The sequence below is a fragment of the Telmatherina bonti genome (assembly GCF_933228915.1).
Source record: "Telmatherina bonti genome assembly, chromosome: 13".
In the NCBI taxonomy this organism is placed as follows: domain Eukaryota; kingdom Metazoa; phylum Chordata; class Actinopteri; order Atheriniformes; family Telmatherinidae; genus Telmatherina; species Telmatherina bonti.
The window spans coordinates 13,594,690-13,607,687 of NC_136611.1; the positions used below are offsets into that span (position 1 = coordinate 13,594,690).

General features: G+C 42.6%; 2 protein-coding genes across 2 annotated transcripts in view; one reads left to right on the forward strand and one right to left on the reverse strand.

Moving 5' to 3' along the window:
- Positions 1-1,902: 1,902 nt before the first annotated feature.
- Positions 1,903-3,482, reverse strand: LOC306764447 (uncharacterized protein; the record flags this gene model as incomplete). The annotated part of the gene is made up of 3 exons (XM_079251621.1): positions 1,903-2,057; positions 2,197-2,338; positions 3,441-3,482. 3 exons carry the CDS (start codon positions 3,480-3,482, stop codon positions 1,903-1,905), a joined length of 339 nt encoding a protein of 112 aa, XP_079107747.1.
- Positions 3,483-11,130: 7,648 nt separating this feature from the next.
- The window catches only part of LOC306764448 (DNA mismatch repair protein Msh3-like), a 31,149-nt gene continuing 29,281 nt past the window's right edge, over positions 11,131-12,998 (forward strand). Inside the window, exons 1-4 of the mRNA XM_079251622.1 lie at positions 11,131-11,291; positions 11,373-11,490; positions 11,651-11,949; positions 12,106-12,176. Coding sequence (XP_079107748.1) covers positions 11,157-11,291; positions 11,373-11,490; positions 11,651-11,949; positions 12,106-12,176 — 623 coding nt within the window. The 5' untranslated portion in view covers positions 11,131-11,156. The remainder of the gene's footprint in view (positions 11,292-11,372; positions 11,491-11,650; positions 11,950-12,105; positions 12,177-12,998) is intronic.

The following is a 12,998-nucleotide window of genomic DNA, read 5'->3' on the forward strand; positions in this document are numbered from 1 at the left end:
AAAGAATGCACACATGGAAAATAACACTAATGTGGAGCTCAGAAACTGGTCCACAAGAGCTACCGTCCTGCATGTGTTAGAAATTTCCCTGCTGCAACAAACTTTTCTCAAACCAATGTGTAATTAACAGACTTGTGGAGAGATTGATGTCAAGCTCTCCACAAGTCTACGTCCAATGTGTGTCAGGTGTGTTGCAGCAGGGAAACTCCTAATATTTGCAGAATTGTAGCACTTGAGGACGGGAATTATCCACCCTCATGACACTCTGCTTTATATATGTATTTGAAAGGCAAAGCAAGTTTATTTTTATAGCACATTTGGCATACAAGGCACCATAAAATGATCTATCTAAAACAGTAACAGCTAAGGGGCAAAACAAATATCAAAGGGAGAATTAAAACAAAATAAATAAAAGTTTTTTGTTCTAGATTTTGCAGCCCTGTATCTTTCAAACACCAGGCTGACACAGTGGTCTGCACTCATAGCAGTTTAACTACACTGTCTTGCTAACAACTGAATAAAAATAATTGCTTACTTCCGGGGTGCTCAAGTCAAGTCCTCAAGATCTAATATCCTGCAACTTTTTGATGCATCCCTTCTCCAACGCACCTGCATCGAATAGTTAAATTCACTCATGTGCATGTCGACTAGGTCTGCAGAGAACTTGTCTCCATACATTAATTTGATTCAGGTGTTTTGAAGGAGAAATGCATTAAAATAGCAGGATAGTAGGTCCCAAAGACCAGATTTGGCACCACTGGCTTACTTGATTACTGTTGACCACTTAGTGGTTTCCAATTCACCACATAAATGTCAATATAACAAAAAGAAATTAAATAGAAACAGAGCAATTTCAAATATATGGAGAGAAACAGACCACAAAATTCATACAGTGAGGTACATAAGATGCAAATAAATGTCAACGGGAAATAAGTCATTATTATAATTATTATCAGCTGTCACGGCATTGGCGGTGCCCATCCATGGAGCCAGCTGTCTCTGCCCTTGGACTAAAAGCAGTTTTCCATTTATTTTATTTGGATTTTATTTTTTTATTTTGTTTGTTGGAGTAGTCATCTCCTGTTAAACCTATGTATGTTGATATGTCAATCCTAGCCTTGTTGTGCCTCTTATGTACCCCCGCTCCCCTTTTGGTTCTGTAGCTAGCTGTGAAAGCAGAATGTTTTACTCCAGTGCTCAGGTTGACATCAGTGCTGTTTCTAAGAGAAATGAAGCTGTGTGAAGCTGCTCTATGAGCACCATTGTTGTTCTTGACTCTTGCGTTGAATAAATGAACACAGCACCACCGTTTTTTAAATGTATATTTTATAATTAACTGCCAGGTCTCACAAAGGTCTAAATTGCCATGTGTCTCGCTATTAAGTGTGACCATTTACTTGTTCACACATTTACATAATGATGTTTTTACTTCCTTTGTCACAAGTAGGAAGCAGGAAGCTCATATCAGTTCAGCAGAAAGATATGTAATCTTACTTGCAGTGGGGGTTGAATAATGACAGCAACTATGGGTGTTACCATACTCATTGTCATCATCATCATCATCATCATCATCATTACTGTCAAAACAAATGTGCTACTCATAAAATGACCCAATGGTTCCATTATACAGTGTATCTTATATGTGAACCATACTTTGACAAATTAAAGATAAGACATTAGCCTGCTCATGGTTTATGCATTTGTCCTGGTTTATTAACTCTCTTAAATCTCTGAAAATGAAAAAATTCTGAAAATTAATTCAAATTCATTAATTTTTTTTTGTTATATTGCTACATACAAGGTAGTTGCAATGAATACAGGAGACATTGTTAATGTTGAGTTTAGCAGAAAGATTTAGGCAGAAAAATAATGCAGCACACAAACAAGCATTTCCCAGCAGTTTCAGAAAAAGACTGTGAGGATGGCGGAAGACATGAGCAGCAGGATGACACTCGGTCCTGTTGGTAAGGCACCGTTGCAAAAGTCTCCTTCGCAGCAAGCCATAGGCCAGATGCATGCTGCGTGGTTTTGGCAGCCCTTGGTAACCACATCAGACCCTGCAACAGGAACAGCAAATCCTTCAGAAACAACTTAAAGATGATTGTAACATAAACATTGAATAGTTGTTTTTTTTTTTACAAGTTTATACTTTTTAAAGTACTTATATGAGCTTGTGAAAACAAAAAAACAACTTACCAGCTACTTTGAGAGAATAGCATTGATCAAAAATGCCAGAACACGACTTGGTGTCAATGCAGGATTCAGAGGAAGCTGCTGTACAAGTGAAGCATCTCAATCCGTCAACTACACAAAGACACACAAAACACCAAGTTCTCAACTCAAACCACAAATAGAGAGGGACTCATTTTATCTAAAGTTATATCCTTATTCAGCATGGGACTTTCACATGTCGATCATGATTAATTAATCACAGAAAAATGGATGCATCAGAAAATGAATGCATTTAACTAGAGAATACCTTTAACACAATGCAGAACATTTGTCACTGCATGATTTCCTGGGGCTAGCACTGTGGTCTCGCAGCAAGCTGAAAATGAAGCATGTAAAGTTTCCACTCTCTAATCCCACCCTGACTTACCGTCAGATATTAATGCCTATAAATGAAGAGTGTGGATGAAAAGTACGTTTTTGACACTTACTAGAGAGTAGGCAGAGCTATTAGTAAAAGTACATAAAAGGACTCTAATTTTAGGTCTGTTCAGTTATTTTCATTTCCTTTTCTGCTGTTTTGGACAAAAATGTAGTTAAATAGACTTCCCAGACTTAAATAAAGCTTGAGTTTGCAATATTAATGTCTCTTTCTGTTAGTTGATTGAGATGTCCTCTAAAGTCTATTTAAATTCTAAAAACTTGCTTTTGGGGGCAAATATTTGTATCTAATTTAAATATGAATAATTCAGATAAATTACAAAGCCTATATTTAATTAGATTACATTTTTAACAATGCCCCCCCCCCCCCGCCCCATTCTATACATTGTGTTTCGCATATTATTGTACATGTAATTTATTCTACTCTAATATTATAACATAATATTAAAACATCTTTAAAGTTTTTGCCACAAAAATGACACAAAATACACAAAGCTGAGTTCTCCTTATTTTCTTCAGAAAATGCAGTTATTTATCTTCTTAGCTCACTTTAGCTCAAGCAGCAGGAAATGACAGCCTATTTTAAAGAACCTATTAGGAATATAAACTTGAAGAATTACTTCACACACTGTAGATCTAGTGTTTATAGGATTATACAAACAATGGTAAATCACTGTTTTCAAGCCAGCTCAGAAAAACACTAAAGAAGTAGTTTCTGACACCGACTGACTCTCGCTGACACCCTTTCCTCTCTGAAAAGTTTACCATCATTTTTTTTCTTGAGAGTGACACTGAAAAATGTCTAAAAATCAAAATATGTTCTTACCCACAGACAGAGCCACAAACAGGATCAGAACTCCATAAACTCTCATCTTGAACTTGAACTGTTAACTTGAATCTGATTTGTGGATGTGAAAGTTTAAGTAAAGTCTGAGCAGAGTTAAACTTGTCTTTTGCTTTTAAAACTTCTCTTTTGCATTTCGCTTCAATACTCCCCTTCTGTGTGAGCTGAATGGTTAATTCTGAAGTGACCTCATTCTTCCCAGACAGCCTGTAGGTTAACCCTTTCTAGAAATCAGAACAGGTACTGTTGTTAGAAAGATTATGCAGATATCAGAAAGAAGTTAAAGTTTGGAGATTTATCTAAAGTTTGAGAGGGTTGGCATATTGGCACAACACCTCAGGCACGACAAAGAAGGAACAGTAGGTTTTTTTTTTTTTCCCTAAAGGGATGAAGTCAGCTTAAAAAATGTCCTCATATGCAATACTATCACAACAACAAAAAATAAAACCACTAACATATACAAAATATGACTCAAATAAACTAGCTAAATTGCTAAAATGAAATGAAGGCAACACACAAACTGATCTTTCAGTAAGGTCACAAAAAGAAATAAAATCACGTGTCATTTTAAAGAAGCTACAGCACAAGGAGCAAAAGACTTTTGGCTTATTTTACTGAGAATAATTACTCGTATTGAACTGTTGATCATTAACAGAATATAGCTCCAATAATGTCCAAAGTGTCAGAAACTGAAATAGTCAATGGAAAGGGTTTTCCATTGACTATTTCAGTGTTTTCCGTAATATCTGTGGGGCAGGAAGTATCATCAGTCGCGGGACTGTTCTACACAACTGTGTGTTCACGTTCTACAGGTATCCTACTAAAGACTTTCAAGTGTTTTGTGACACCAATTTTCTGTCGCCAACACACACATATAGACTCAAAACTTTTAAAGAGAGTAAAGGATATGATAGGTAAAGAATGGTCGAGGGGTGGCTGTAAAATAGGTCATCTAAGTTTTTATTTTCTGAAAAGACAAAGTCAGGATTTAACATGAAGTTTTAAAGCATTAAGACTGATTCAAAAATATTAGAGGACCAGAAATGTGATTCTTTGTCTTCAAAAAGATGCAAAAAGACAGTTATTGTCAACAAAGAAAGAGTCTATTTCCTGTTTAACTTAGACATCCTACCTTTCATGCAAACGAAACCCCCTCTGCAATGACTACCTTACCTTGTTTTGGGAATATGGTAGTAATCTTATGGGAAAGGAAAATTAATCTGATGTGGTAATAGATGCTGTCCCCTCTGAAGTAATGATGCTGTTCGTGTAGATAAGTCCAACCGCATCATTAAATCTTAATCTTATTAATATTTCCAAGAACTGGATATGCTTTATACATCCCTTTGCAAAGGGATACAGCCTCTTTTTCAAAATACTGTTGTTTCTATCCCACATGTTGCTCTTTTACTGTAAAGGACCCAAACGACCTTAAGTGTAAACTTAACTGTTCACAATCACTTGGCCAATTTTTGTGGCCCATGTGACTGTACCTGAAAATGATGACAATAAATTTAACATTAACACTCTGTGCCATGGAATGATCTTGTTTAGTTTTAGAAATGATAACAGCAACAAATCCAAATATTATACACATTCACAAATGGAAATTAAATAATCCACTATTTTTTTTTTTTTTTATAATGTATGAAAATAAAACCAAACTTTGCATAAAAACTACACTCTTCACTCCATCAAAGAGGTTGAAAAGCTGACTTTGGTTTTGGCCAACAGTCAGTGGCAATGATTTGCCTGCATTTACATATTTTTCCCTTTGCCTTTTTTTAGTCAAAGCTATTCAAAGTTTATTTTCAGTCCAAATCTGCATATTCAGATGATATTTATCATGACTGATTGTCTTTATTTTATTTTATTTTATTTCCTTTTTCTTACTTTTTTTGTTTTAATTTTATTTTAAATTATGCTTCTTAAATTCCAAAGTGTTTTTTTTTTCTCTGTAAAGCACTTGTAATCACCCAGTTGTTGAATTGTGCTAAATAAATAAACTTTCCTCACTTGGCGATCGTCTACTCATTTACATTTCACCCATATAGAAATCCTAAAAACTTAATTGCTGCAGGAACTTATTCATCTTTTAGCTGCTTAATCCAAGACCTTTGAAACAGGAATCTTTGTCTTGAAGAAAGCAACCTGAACTGGTCTGGGTAAGAGGTCTGGATCTGGCAGGATCAGTCTGGCTTTACTCTCTGACCTCACTATGTGCAGATTAATGAGGGTATTTAGGGCTTTGCCCCCTATTTTACTGCACACCCTGATAATCATCTATTTGTTTCTTATTTACATGTTAAAGGACTGAACAAGCAGATACTACATGAAAGACTTGATAAAACAATAATTAAAACATTGTTGTGAAAGTAAAATCCACCTTAAATCACAAATCTTTTGATAAAAATACATGGTACATTCACTGATGAGCCTTCTTACAAAGTGAATCTACATGTCATCGAGTATAGTTCGGTTCTTGTACCGGTTCACTGCTTCACCAGTTTCACATGAATGGCCCCAGATGAACTGATATATGAATACAGGAGCTGAGACTTTTATTTGATGTGTTGAATTTCAATAAGTATTTGACTGGATAAATAGAAATATTTTGTCATTTTAACTGATTTCTAATGGGGGTAAATTTTATGGTTCAATTAAATCCCCATACAAGAAGCCAATTAATTGTTTTCAGTTAAATAATCATAGAACAGACTGGTTTCCTACTTTATTTGTAGTTAAGCAAGGAGATGTTCTTTCCCCAACTTTATCAGTTTTTTTTAGATTACTTGGCTCAGCAAATTTGGCTTAGGTAAATTTATAGACTTGACTTTGAGTAACCTGTTTTGTTAGATGCAAATGATAGTTTTGTTGCTGACAATGACATTAAATTACAGAGAGTGTTGAATTCTATACGTTCATGGTGTAGTAAATGGAGCTTAGTAGTGCTCCTGGTGCCTACCATTGCGCTACCCCGGTGCAAACGGCTCCTCGGATGGGGTTTCCACGACTAGTCCGTCTGCACTTAGCTTTCTCATTAAATGTATCTAAAAAGGGGGGTTGGAGGTATCTTTTTATATAATGTGTCTGTCTGTGTGTTTCCTTAATGTCTGATTTTAAACTGTAAAGCGCTTTGAGTTACATATTTTATGTTGGAAAAGCGCTTCATAAATAAAGTTTGATTGATTGATTGATAGTATTGATATAGTGACACAAATAAAGACTATTTTCAAAAAATAATGTAAAGTAAAGTAGACATGTGTTTCTGTTTGGACATCTCTGATGTTTACCTCCTCCTATAAATATCTTCTTCTTCTTTACAGAAAACATTAACTTCTATGAAGGAAGGAAAACACTGAAATAGTCAATGGAAAGGGTTTTAGGGTCAATTCAGTTCAATTCAATTCAATTCAATTCAATTCAATTCAATTCAATTCAATTCAATTCAATTCAATTCAGTTCAATTCAATTCAATTCAAGCTTTATTAATGACACAGAATCCTGGTCCATGGAAATAGGAAAAAAAAAAAAAAAAAAAAAAAAAAATATATATATATATATATATATAGATAGATATATATATATTTATATATATATATATATATATATCCATCCATCCATCCATCTTCTGCCGCTTATCCGGGGTCGGGTCGCGGGGGCAGCAGCCTAAGCAGGGAAGCCCAGACTTCCCTCTCCCCAGCCACATTTGCCAACTCTGCGGGGGGGATCCCGAGGCGTTCCCAGGCCAGCCGAGAGATGTAATCCCTCCAGCGTGTCCTGGGTCTTCCCCGGGGTCTCCTCCCAGAGGGACGTGCCTGGAACACCTCACCAGGGAGGCGTCCAGGAGGCATCCTGACCAGATGCCCGAGCCACCTCAACTGGTTCCTCTCGATGCGAAGGAGCAGCGGCTCTACTCTGAGCCCCTCCCGGATGACCGAGCTCCTCACCCTATCTCTAAGGGAGAGCCCGGCCACCCTGCGGAGGAAACTCATTTCAGCTGCCTTTATACGAGATCTCGTTCTTTCGGTCACGACCCACAGCTCATGACCATAGGTGAGGGTAGGAACGTAGATCGACTGGTAAATCGAGAGCTTCGCCTTCTGGCTCAGCTCCTTCTTCACCACAACAGACCGGCGCAGAGTCCGCATTACTGCAGACGCCGCACCGATCCGTCTGTTGATCTCGCGCTCCATCCTTCCCTCACTCGTGAACAAGACCCCGAGATATTTAAACTCCTCCACTTGAGGCAGGACCTGACCCCCGACCTGGCGAGGGCAATCCACCCTATTCCGGCTGAGGACCATGGTCTCAGATTTTGAGGTGCTGATTCTCATCCCGGCCGCTTCAAACTCGGCCACGAATCGCTCAAGCGAGAGCTGGAGATCACGACCAGATGAAGCCAACAGGACCACGTCATCCGCAAAAAGCAGGGACCCAATCCTGAGGCCACCAAGTCGGATCCCCTCAACACCTCGGCTGCGCCTAGAAATTCTGTCCATATAAGTTATGAACAGAATCGGTGATAAAGGGCAGCCTTGGCGGAGTCCAACCCTCACCGGAAACGGATCCGACTTACTACCGGCAATGCGGACCAAGCTCTGACACCTGTCGTACAGGGACCGGACAGCTCGTACAAGGGGTTCCGGTACCCCATACTCCCGGAGTACCCCCCACAGGAGCCCCCGGGGGACACGGTCGAATGCCTTCTCCAGGTCCACAAAGCACATGTAGACTGGTTGGGCAAACTCCCATGCCCCCCCCCCAGGACCCCAGAGAGGGTATAGAGCTGGTCCACTGTTCCGCGACCAGGACGAAAACCACACTGCTCCTCCTCAATCCGGGATTCGACTATCCGGCGGACACTCCTCTCCAGGACCCCTGAATAGACCTTACCAGGGAGGCTGAGGAGTGTGATTCCCCTGTAATTGGAACACACCCTCCGGTCCCCTTTCTTAATAAGGGGGAACACCACCCCAGTCTGCCAATCCAGCGGTACTGCCCCCGATGTCCACGCGATGCTGCAGAGGCGTGTCAGCCAGGACAGCCCCACAGCATCCAGAGCCTTAAGGAACTCCGGGCGGATCTCATCCACCCCCGGAGCCTTGCCGCCAAGGAGCTTTTTGACCACCTCAGCGACTTCAGCCCCAGAGATAGGAGAGTCCACCCCTGAGTCCTCCAGCTCTGCTCCCTCATGGGAAGACGTGTTGGTAGGATTGAGGAGGTCTTCGAAGTATTCCCTCCACCGACCCACAACGTCCCGAGTTGAGGTCAGCAGCTCCCCACCTCCACTGTACACAGTATTGATGGAGCACTGCTTCCCCCTCCTGAGCCGCCGGATGGTGGACCAGAATCTCCTCAAAGCCGTCCGGAAGTCTTTCTCCATGGCCTCGCCGAACTCCTCCCATGCCCGAATTTTTGCCTCGGCAACAGCCGAAGCCGCATGCCGCTTAGCCCGCCGGTACCCATCAGCTGCCTCCAGAGTCCCACAGGCCAAGAAGGCTCGATAGGACTCCTTCTTCAGCTTGACGGCATCCCTCACTGCTGGTGTCCACCAACGAGTCCTGGGATTACCGCCACGACAGGCACCAACTACCTTACAGCCACAGCTCCGGCCGGCCGCCTCAGCAATAGAGGCACGGAACACAGCCCATTTGGACTCAATGTCCCCCGCCTCACTCGGGACATGTTCGAAGCTCTGTGAAGGTGGGAGTTGAAGCTCGCTCTGACAGGGGACTCAGCCAGACGTTCCCAGCAGACCCTCACAACACGTTTGGGCCTGCCAGCTCTGACCGGCTTCCTCCCCCACCATCTGAGCCAACTCACCGCCAGGTGGTGATCAGTTGACAGCTCCGCCCCCCTCTTCACCCGAGTGTCCAAGGCATGTGGCCGCAGGTCCGACGATACGACTACAAAGTCGATCATTGAACTGCGGCCCAGGGAATCCTGATGCCAGGTGTACATATGGACACTCTTATGCTGGAACATGGTGTTTGTTATAGACAATCCATGACGAGCACAGAAGTCCAATAACAAAACACCATTTGGGTTCAGAGGGGGGGGGGACCATGCCTCACTCCCCTCCAGGTCTCACTGTCATTGCCCACGTGAGCATTGAAGTCCCCCAGCAGAACAATGGAGTCCCCAGAAGGAGCACCCTCCAGCACTCCCTCCAAGGACTCCAGAAAGGGTGGGTACTCTGAACTGCTGTTCGGTGCATAAGCACAGACAACAGTCAGGACCCGTCCCCCCACCCGGAGGCGGAGGGAAACTACCCTTTCATCCACCGGGGTAAACCCCAACGTGCAGGCACCAAGCTGGGGGCTGATGAGAATGCCCACACCTGCTCGGCGCCTCTCACCATGAGCAACTCCAGAGTGGAAGAAGGTCCAGCCCCTCTCGAGGGTACTGGTTCCAGAGCCCAAGCCATGCGTCGAGGTGAGTCCAACTATATCTAGTCGGAACCGCTCAACCTCGCGCACAAGCTCAGGCTCCTTCCCCACCAGAGAGGTGACGTTCCACGTCCCTAGAGCCAGCTTCTGCAGCCGGGGATCGGACCGCCAGGGTCCCCGCCCCTTGCTGCCGCCCAGCTCACATTGCACCCGACCCCTACGGCTCCTCCCGCAGATGGTGAGCCCACGGGAGGTGGGGCCCATGTAACCCTTTCGGGCTGAGCCCGACCGGGTCCCATGGGCGAAGGCCCGGCCACCAGACGCTCGCTCTCGTACCCCGCCTCCAGGCCTGGCTCCAGAGGGGGGTCCCGGTAACCCGCGTCCGGGCAAGGGAACATTCATGCCCAGGTTAGTCGTCATCATAGGGTTCTATGAGCCGTGCTTGGTCTGGTCCCTCCCCTAGACATCTGTTTGCCATGGGTGACCCTACCAGGGGCATAAAGCCCCCGACAACATAGCTGCTAGGATCTTCGGGACGCACAAACCCCTCCACCACGATAAGGTGACGGCTTATATATATATATATATAAACTAAAATAAATGGTGGATACAATAAAAGAAGAAGTGCAATGCAAGAAGAATGACAAATATAGGCAGGAGTGCCAGTTTTTCCAGACATTAGATGTGAACCTGGCAGAGCTTATCCTAGGACAGACCAGAGCTTGTACAATATCATTCGACAGTTTCAGAGCTCTGCAGATCAATGCAGAAGTACAATGTCTGACAATGTCTGACAATGTCTGACAACAGCAGCACAAGATCTGACATTATTGCTCATTATTGGTCAGTAATGAATAAGATAAAAGCTTTTTTTAAGCGTGTTGATTCAATGGTTTCTTCAGTTTTAATGTTGGAATTCGGGAATTTAGGGACTCAGAAAGAGAAAGAAAGAGAGAGAAAGAAAGAGAGAGAGAGAGAGAGAGAGAGAGAGAGAGAGAGAGAGAGAGAGCGAGAGAGGGGGGGGGGGGGGGGAGTTCATCCGCCAGAGCAGAAGGTGGTGGTAGTTGGGTAGTTCATGCTAAAAACAAGCAGCTATGTAAAACAAGGAAGAAGAAAAGTAGCGTCCGCACGCCGTTGCGTCACTTTACACGCTTCGTGACGTTCAAACACGCGCCGCTATGTTTTGAAAGCCGGACAGTGTTATTGAGCAAGCTTGTGCTGCAATATTTACATGCACGCAGATTTATTTCTTCACATTTCTATACATATATGTCTCTACTTTAAGGTCAGATAAAAACAAAAAACACAACATGCCAAAGTCAGTGAAAAAGTCGAGCAGCACTCAGACTTCCATTAGCAGGTACTTCGGAGGGCTGAGCAGCAGCAGCAGCACTCCGTGTGGGATTAAACAAAGTCCTGCCGAGCGCCAGGTCTCGAGAGGGAAGGTAAGATTTGCTTCGAAGAATACTTGTTGCACATTATAGACATGTGGGATTCCTGGAGTTAAGCTGTGTTTTGTGTTGCAGCTGAAACCTTCCGCTGGTGATGATTTTGGTTTGCCAGCAAAACGAACTAAGTTTTCTATAAAATCCCAGCAGCCAGAGGAGATGCAATGTGAATCTGCACCCAGTCAGACCATCAAAGGTGTGTTAAACTCATTCATCCCCCAAACTTCCTTGCAGTTCATCAGTATTCCAGCCATTTGCACTGTCATCAGATTTCCTCAATTACCATTTACAGTTTTTCTTGTTTAATTTTGACAGCTTGTGATTGTAAACTGGAGTGTTGGATCTCCTTTCTGCAGGGACCAGGCTCACATCAAGCAGAGGAGCAGGCAGCCTCTGCTCCTCCACCTTGGACAAGCTGAAAGGCTTCACTTGTTGGCCTGAGCTCGGTGTCAGGCACAGTGGCACGCAAGAAGAAACAAAGACAGAGGGTGATGGCAGCAAAATCTGTGACCAAAGAAGCTGCATTTTACCTCCTTGTGATGTGGTAGACCATCACAAAACTCCAGTCAGAATGCATGAAGCAGAGGAGGAATATGAGAATGAGGAAGAGGACACTGAAGGAAAGGAGGATTTACGACCCACTGCAAAAAAACAGGTGCTAAATAAAATGTTTTTTCTCAATCATGTATCATGACATGCATGTTTAGTGGAGCTCTTTTCCTGGGAATGATGGCTTTATTAAGGTGATTGTATGACTATCTAGGGCAGTTGCTAGCGCAATTTGGTTTTCAGTGTCATGCTTATCCTCCAGCACTGGCATAGGAAAGACGGAGTGCTGTGGCGTGTTTCTGAGGCTTCCAGAGCTATTTCCCTTTGGACAGGGTAAAGTCTCACTCCAGACAAGCAAAGCTCAGACTTAAACTAACACTACACAATTTTCTATATACTGATTGATTCTTACCTGTTTCGATGGCCCACTGTTAATTATGCGCATCGCTGGAGCACTCTTTGCCCTGTAGCATCTTGAGGCACTGTTTCACATATAAACAGCTGGATATCAGTCTGCTGTCCATTTGTAATCTAGAAAGAAAGTGACAGATTACTAAAAGCTAAGATGTGTGTCAACATTGGACTGACTTCTACTGGCTGGAGAGCGCTCTGAGAAGATGCAAGATGGAGAAACACTTAGAAACACTACCCAACCAATCACCCTTTACTGATATAACTGTAATTGTTTGCTAATTACATAATCAAAGATTCCCAGTCTGTCCCTAGTTTAACGGGATGCTGCTGCTGATGCTGTGCCTAATCTACACTTTAGATGTGCTTTACAGCGACACACCTCTTGGATAAGCTTTTAGTTGACACTGAGAAAGCTTTGGTGTGTCTAAATAATTGTCTGGCTGTCACTGACTCAGTGCTGATGCCCTGATTCCAGATTACACACTTCTGCTTTTAAGCCATTTTCTGCTCCAACAGCTGCAAGTTGGTTTCCTGAAAATGTGTAAGCTCATGTCTGCTTTGAAAGAATGTAAAGAAATATCTTTTTAAATAAAATAGTTAAGACAGCTAATGTAACTTAGATTTTATTGATTTAGTGCAGAATTTAAACATGTACTTATTGATATCGTTTGATAAAGTACATGAGTAGAAGCTGTTTATCACTAAAGTGAGCAAAAAATAAAGTGAGACCCAAAAGCTTTG